At 40.9% G+C, this 8,119-nt stretch overlaps 1 protein-coding gene across 3 annotated transcripts in view; it reads right to left on the bottom strand.

Annotated features, from left to right (window-relative positions):
• Window positions 1-231: 231 nt before the first annotated feature.
• The window catches only part of NR4A2 (nuclear receptor subfamily 4 group A member 2), an 8,143-nt gene continuing 255 nt past the window's right edge, over window positions 232-8,119 (bottom strand). The window contains exons 2-8 of one of the 3 annotated variants that reach the window (XM_073545646.1): window positions 6,671-6,796; window positions 5,340-6,024; window positions 4,046-4,175; window positions 2,720-2,883; window positions 2,007-2,209; window positions 1,648-1,826; window positions 232-1,538 (exon numbers count right to left, since the gene is read on the bottom strand). In XM_073545646.1, the coding sequence (XP_073401747.1) occupies window positions 1,282-1,538; window positions 1,648-1,826; window positions 2,007-2,209; window positions 2,720-2,883; window positions 4,046-4,175; window positions 5,340-6,011 (1,605 nt within the window). In that variant the 5' untranslated portion in view covers window positions 6,012-6,024; window positions 6,671-6,796 and the 3' untranslated portion in view covers window positions 232-1,281. Of the gene's footprint in view, window positions 1,539-1,647; window positions 1,827-2,006; window positions 2,210-2,719; window positions 2,884-4,045; window positions 4,176-5,339; window positions 6,203-6,670; window positions 6,797-8,119 lie in introns of all 3 variants that reach the window. The other 2 variants (XM_073545645.1, XM_073545644.1) reach the window with 2 other exon arrangements.

The raw sequence follows: 8,119 nt of genomic DNA on the forward strand, positions 1-8,119 counted from the left end.
TGCATGAAAACACATCTAATCTCTTCCTATCCTAATCGCTGTTCTCCAACACATCTTCAGGTCTCTGCTTTAAGTAAAATACATCTACTGGCACGAATCACCTGGCTTTCTTGCTTTCATTCCTGACTATCTATCACCTATCCATCTACTTGCCTGTGTCCATATTTACCCCTCTACATGCCATCTGTCCATTTGTCTGACATGACATAAGAAAAAGCATACTAGAGCTGATGTCAGTATTACAAATTTGTTTACTTTCCAAACAATAAAATAATAATAATATTAATAATATATTAACTGACAATTTTGAGACAATCATAATAAAAAAAAAAATAAAAAATAAAATCCAAAGTGCTCATCATCATCAGTCATTTCCAAGGTAGTTCAGCACTGATGTTTCCTGGAAGAAGAAGAATAAGAAGAAAACTGCTGCATGCAAGTCCAATGGAAGAAGCCTCAGGACAACTGAAGAAAGGAGAAGAAGGGACTGTAGAAATGGTGTATTAACATCAACAGTACATACAACACGTACAAACAGGGGATTGTGCCTCTGCCATCATCATCATCATCATCACCATCATCAGGGTGGAGTGAGAATACAATGTGCCTACTTGGAACTACCAGTCTTTATAAAATCTAGCAGACTACATAGTGTCCGAATACTATTTATACCCTATAGACATCACCTGGTGAGCAGTTGCCTATAAGTTCCTTTGTGTTTCCAGATCTAGCACTGTTATAAACATGCTTTACCTTTGTATGCAATAGTTTTTTTTTTATTTCTCATATGTTTTTTTTTTAGCAAACACAAATTGTCATAAATAGGCACAAAATGATTAAAAATAGCTAAACTGTATCTTATACATTTACAAGCCTTATTATTAATATTATTATTATTATGATTTGCTTTGTATCCTTCATGCCATCCAGTTGAACATGTATATCACAATATATTACAACTTTCTTATACAACAGAGTCTCTTTTAATAAGGAAGAGGGGGTGGGGGATGGTCTTGGTCACCTTAATACTATTGACTGAGGTCATTCATAGAGTTGTTGTTTTTTTTTATTATTATTTTTTATTATTCCTTGTTGTTTCCAACCATAATCTTTCTTCTGATGATGAATTGCTTTTTGTCCTTCGATCCTGAAATGTCCACCAATGTTGGCAACTGGTATACCAAGTGCATATGCTTTAGAAGTTCACAGGTAGAGAGAGAGATAGAGAGAGACCTCTTAAAGTCTGGAAATTAATAAAAGTTTCATTGAAATGTCCTGATTTTAAAAAGGTAATGTGTCCAAAAAGAGCTTGTCAATGATAGCTGGTGGTGGCACCAAGTCCTCCAGTTTTAGGTAAAAGATACGTTGGAGCCCCTGTGTGCAAAGGGTTCTGAGTTCTGGTAGTTTCCCCAAAAGTTTGGACAGGTAGTTTGGGCGATTTAGCCCCCCATTGTTAAATGTTACATGGTCCTTTAGGCAGTTAACAATCTTGTTCTGAAGTTCTTCTACTCTTTTTGGTTCCTTCAAGCCATGTCTCTCTGCAAGAAAACAATGCATAAGCCTGTTAGTCCTAACCCAAGGGTATTATTGCATGGTTTTAATTTTATATCAAAATTTTAGGATTTCTTTTTTTTTTTGCAACCTCACCTGTCACCATGGCCAATGCAGCAATACACGAAAAGGCTGAAATGTCAATGTTCATACTCTGCAAGTTGGAGGAAAACTCAACGATAGAATCAATCCATTCTCCAAAACCACGAACACACTGCAACCTATGGAGAACTGCCCCATTGCAGAAAATGAGTTTGCCCTCGGATGGGTTAGACCTGGAATTAATTAAATAACAGGAAGGGGAAAAAGAAAAAAAAAACTAATTAGTATCATTGTAATAAATGGCCCCTTTAAAAGACTTCTAATTACCGCAGAGCCAATAAAATGCAAATCAATTGACCTTGAACGAAGGGGTTGCTTACATAACAATTAAATCTTAATTTGATGATAATTACCTGTAGGCTAATCTTAAAACAAAGAGTTCTAGGAAAGCTGATTCGAAGAGAAGGTCTTGGTCCTGTTTGTGAAGCTCGGAAAAACCGGGGATTTTTTCAGCCCAACCTCTGATGATCTCCATAGAGCCAGTGAGCAAGTCGTAAAATTGCTGTATGTGTTGGGTGTCATCTCCGTTCATTTGGAACTCGGGGTTTGCTTGGAACTATGAAAAAGGGACTATTTTATTACAGAAATATGTTTACTATAAATAAACACATAATAAGTCAGAATAACAGGGAAAGTGGCCTCTAGGTCAATTCAGTTCTATGTGATGTGAAGCAAAGGAAATCGAATTAAATGCAGCTGTATACAGGGGTGATATTATAGAGGACATTATATGTGTAGATCAGGGTGAAGGTCAAGAGTAAAGGTCGGAGGTCACAAGCTGACACTGTCCTAATGGAGTAAGGTGTAAATACATTGTATCAGTCTGGAAGGAAAAGAACCCGAGATTATTCTGCAATCTCCATGGATGTAGGGTTCACATAAGGTGTGGGACATGAAGGGAAACCAGACTGAGTGTTAAACAAATCGTTTTCATCCTAATATTTGCTCTTATTTTCAATGGAATTTAAGACTAAATGATAACACTGATATATCACAATCTAGGGTGGACACAGAAGATGGGGTGACCCCATAAAGGCTGATCCAGCCAGCCTGTGCTCCCACTTACCCTGGAATAGTCCAGGCTGCTCATAGCCGGGTTGGAATCGACGTGGGCTCTCACTAGGGCACTGATCAAACTCACCGGGGGGCTCGGGGGCGACGGCTCCTGGGGGCTCTTGGGTTTGGATGGTAAGCGACCTCTCCGACCTTTTAGACTGTCTGTGCGAACCACTGGGTGCAAATACAAGATGAGGACGTTACTAGTCCGCCTGTCCCACACACATTCCTGGCACACAGAGGGCTCTGCCTGATGACAAAGACCCCTTCACTCCGGCCTGACCGCAGGAACAATGCAGAGACCATCACCAGGGTGCCCAGGACATTCCCTGGCAGCAACTGCCCTGCAAAGCCCCGACCCTCTGCCCCCAATACACAGCACTGGGCAATGTCCATCTACTGCTGAGACAGGGGCTAATCACTGTACACCAGTCTCTCTCCATCTATTATCTATCTATCTATCTATCTATCTATCTATCTATCTATCTATCTATCCATGTCATACCTATGTATCTATCTATCTATGGATCTAACTCATATCTATCTATCTCTCTATCTCTCTATTTATCTATCCATGTCATACCTATGTATTTATCTCTCATCTATTTATCTATCCATTATCTATCTATCTATCACCTATCTACATAACTATCTATTATCTATAGTTAACCTTACACGCATTTACACTCACAATGTAACCCCTATTTAAAGGGATATCTCGGAGTCACCTACAGCAGTTCAGAAATGTATGTCTACCTCTCTAGGTACATATATATATATATATATATATATATATATATATATACTGTATGTGTGTGTGTGTGTGTGTGTGTGTGTGTGTATACATATATTATAACTTGGAATAGATACATAGTAGCAAAGCATATATACAAAAAAAAACCTCTGCCTTCTCAGATTCTACCTATCTATCTAATCGATGTATCTAATGCTCGTCTGTCATCAATTTTATCTGCATGTATCACATATTTCTAATCGATGTATTTAATATCTATCTATCTACTTCCCTTATAATTGGGGCTAGAGAAAATCTATATCTATCAATCTATCTTTTTTATCTATTTATTATCACTCCCTCTGTTTATCTCTATATCATTTATGTATCATCTACACATCTTTTATCAAAATCTTTGTTTTCTATCTACTTCTCTCATTCATTCTTATTATCTATCTATAATCAATCTTTAGTGTTGATCTACATTTCTATTTACAATTCTTCATCATCAGTCTCCATTTAGTCTATCTATCAGACATTTATATTTATCTATTATATATCTATCTGATTGGATAATATAAATGAATTAACCAGACTCTGTACCTTCTTTGACCATCCCAACTGCAAGGCACTTCTGGAAGCGACAGTACTGACACCTATTCCTACGTCGTTTGTCAACCGGACAATTTTTATTTGCTAAACAAACATATTTGGCATTTTTCTGCACAGTGCGCTGCAAAGAAAGAAAAGAGAAAGAGGCAGAGGGTGAATCCAGGGGATCTACAGAGGGTGAATGCAGGGGATCTGCAGAGGGTGAATTCAGGGGATCTACAGAGGGTGAATGCAGGGGATCTGCAGAGGGTGAATTCAGGGGATCTGCAGTGGGTGAATTCAGGGGATCTGAATCCAGGGGATCTGCAGAGGGTGAATTCAGGGGATCTACAGAGGGTGAATTCAGGGGATCTGCAGGGGGTGAATGCAGGGGATCTGCAGAGGGTGAATGCAGGGGATCTGCAGAGGGTGAATGCAGGGGATCTGCAGAGGGTGAATCCAGGGGATCTGGAGAGGGTGAATGCAGGGGATCTGGAGAGGGTGAATGCAGGGGATCTGGAGAGGGTGAATGCAGGGGATCTGGAGAGGGTGAATGCAGGGGATCTGCAGAGGGTGAATCCAGGGGATCTGCAGAGGGTGAATCCAGGGGATCTGCAGAGGGTGAATCCAGGGGATCTGGAGAGGGTGGATGCAGGGGATTTGCAGAGGGTGAATCCAGGGGATCTGCTCCTTCTCAGGACTCCTGGGTTCTGTGTGTGTGATGTGTGTATTGGGGACATTGAGGAGCATTAACATTCAGCCACAGAGCTGTGTTTTATATTCCAAGAAGACAAGGAGTAAATACAGATCCGTGGCCATTCATATTATTTACATCCCTCAGAGACGTCTCTATTTCACATGATAAGATTATTCAATCAAGACGCTTGAAATAAAGAGATCACTTAATTTTACCATAGGGAATTCTGTTCCACTTGGTTAGCTAAGACACGGTTCTCTGTCCTAACCAATTTAAATCTGAAACTGCTAGGAACACAAATAGAAATGTGCTAGCAAACACAAGTCAAAGGAATACAATGCGACTGGGGGTCATTCCTGGCCCTTTCTGGAAGAAGATTTCCAATTCTTTTCATTCCAAAACTACATCTGGCCACAAGATTAATTGGTTCTAATTCGCAGATTATGTTTATATTCTTCATCAAACAATAAACATAAATCATTGCACCATGGAGGAAATTCCTGGAGAACATCACTTGGTTTTGATTTCTAGCACCTTTAAAGTGTGTTATCATCACCCTGAACTAATAAATAATAATAATGAAAAGTATCTAGTAAATCTTGTACTAACCTTGAAAAATCCTTTGCATCCTTCACAAGTACGAACTCCATAGTGTTGGCAAGCAGCATTGTCTCCACAGACCGCACAGAGACCCTCATTGGAGGGAGACCCCCTGGATGGAGGTGAAGGAATTTGGCTGTCAATGAGTTGGGACGCATGGCCAAGCTGAAGTCCAGGGAAACCCATAGCTGCCTGTTTTCTGATGGGGTTAGGAACAGCAAAAGTCTGTCCGTCCACTATGTGATGGGCTCCAGAGGTTTCGGGATTCATAGATACATGGTGGCCATCAAACCTCATTTGACAGCTAGACACCGGTGTCCCAGGTGGAGACTGCTTGAAAGAGAACAAGGAGAGTCTGGAGACAGGACCTTTCCTCTGGTCAATCATGTGGGTGGTGGCCACATAGTTTTGATGGAAGCTGTGAAGGGAGCCAGGGTCATCCCACATTGAACTATGCTGGACAGGGAAACCTGGAGTGTTGGAACTTGGGGGTGAAGAGGATTTGTAGTAGATTGAGCCCGAATGTGGCATCATCTCCTCGGATTGGGGTGGGAGGTGACTGTGCTGTTGGTAGCTGTGCATCTGAATATCTTCAACTTTTATTGAAGACTGTTGACCAGAGATTGGCATTTGGTACAAGCAAGGTGGCTTGACGTCGTAGCTTGAGTTGTAGTTGTCCATAAAGGTACTAAAGCTGGGGAGAGAAGTGGTGGCAGTGATTTCAGTGTTGGTCAGGTCCATGCTAAACTTGACAAACTCTGGAGTTAAGAAATCGGAGCTGTATTCTCCTGATGAGTGGTAACTGTAGCTCTGGGAAGCTGGGCTGGCTCCTTGTGGCGATGACCCATACTGAGCCTGAACACAGGGCATGGCTGTAAATGAAACAATTAAATAGATACCCATACTGTTGAACTTGAGCACTTCTCCAAAACACTGGAGTATTGTTTCATTCACCCCCCAAAAAAAGTAAAAAGTGCCCCCCTCACCCCTCCCCAAACACCAAAACTACTAGGGTACCCAATGCATGCGACAAACTGACTCCAACCCTATCAATTGTCATTACCTGCCATCAAATAAAATCCCAATTGCTACTTAAATGTGGCAAACTGCTATGAAAGTCAATGTATACTATGCCAAGATATAGTCTAGATAACTCCACATTACATTAACCAATAACTATCCAACCAGTGTAACTATCCATCACTATAGAAAGACTATATTTAACTATCCAACCAGTGTAACTATCTTTCAAAGACTATATATTAAAAATATGTGAAGCCCCCATCCCCCAAAAAAGAAAAAAAAAAAACTACCCAGACCCCATAATGATCTGAACAAACCTTCAGCCGGGCTGCGGGCGTTGTCGATGTAAGTAAAGGATGACAGTGTTGTGATTCTTGTTTGCAAGATTTCCAAAATATAAAAATGCTTCAATTTAGAAAAACCCACGTAACCAGCATAGGTTTCTGCAATAAAAAAAGAAATACACCATAAGTTATACCTATCAGCAGGTGGAATTCTAGGATAATACACAAATAATACACACATGGAAAATGCCCCTATATTGGGAATGACAGAGGAGGAATAGCTACAGTGAGATACATGGATGAGTGGAAGTAGTGACTTTTCTGGTGCACATGAGTCATTAGTGAAATCCTTGACTCTGGCCACTCACTATCAATCACTGAGTGCTCACTACACTGAGGTTGAGTCATTTCACTCTTCATTGTGGGTGTTCACTCTATGGAATAGCAATTACTGACAACTATGACAGGCATTTAAACAGCGACAGGACACAAATCACATAGTCAGGCCTAGCACCTGCCACATGGATTCATGATTTCTGATCACCTAAGAGTGAGACCAGAAAAATCTGCCTGAATGTCGCCTTATAGGGTACATTACATGACAATCATTTCCACAATAAAATAATAGAGTGAATTAATTGTGGGGAAAATGACGCATATTTACAAGTAATTCATAGACTATAGAGACAATGTATCAGGTGTGGTGACAATTCTACACACATGGTGCTTGGTGTCAATGCTCTCAGGATAGAAAGGAAGGGACACAAGCCAGCCAAGCGGTATATAGGAGCAAAAGAGCGCTACATTGCACAAGGCACCCGACTCAAGTCCCTATTAATTGGTTTACATCACCTCTTCCAGCTGATGGCCCCCTGGACAGTAACCAGGAGACCAGAACATCACCAGAGCCAGGAGCTCACAGAAAGCCAGGCTACAGCTCCAGGACAGCAGAGGAGACACGTGGGGAGGGATGGATGGATGGATGGAGGGATGGATGGATATGATATAAGTAAATAGCTATGGAAGAGACAGATATAACTACTTTACTACTACTGGTAAAGAGCATATGGAAATATCCATTAATTCATAGATAGGGAAATAAAGGTTGTGACAAACAGACAGACAGATAGACAGACAGACAGATAGATTTTATCCATGTGCTCTTTAGCAGTAGTGATATGTATAGAGCTTTCTTCACAACTTCCATATAGCACATGACAACCTATATAGTGCAACTTTTGCTACACAGAGGAGCACGGTGTGTTAGACAGATAGATAGACAGATAGATAGATAGATAGATAGATAGATAGATAGATAGACAGACTATCCGCATTTTCCAATAAGCCATCTACAGTTTATAAATGAAGCAGTCACTTTCTTCCAGTGAACTCTCCCAGCTCCGGAGTGTGAGCCCCGTGATGTCACAGCTCAGTGCTCGGCAGTGCCCTCACTCTCTCCGCCATCAGGTCCCCCTCTGCAGC

This window comes from Dendrobates tinctorius, unplaced genomic scaffold (genome assembly GCF_039654945.1).
Source record: "Dendrobates tinctorius isolate UK_male_01 unplaced genomic scaffold, ASM3965494v1 ptg000143l, whole genome shotgun sequence".
Lineage (NCBI taxonomy): Eukaryota > Metazoa > Chordata > Amphibia > Anura > Dendrobatidae > Dendrobates > Dendrobates tinctorius.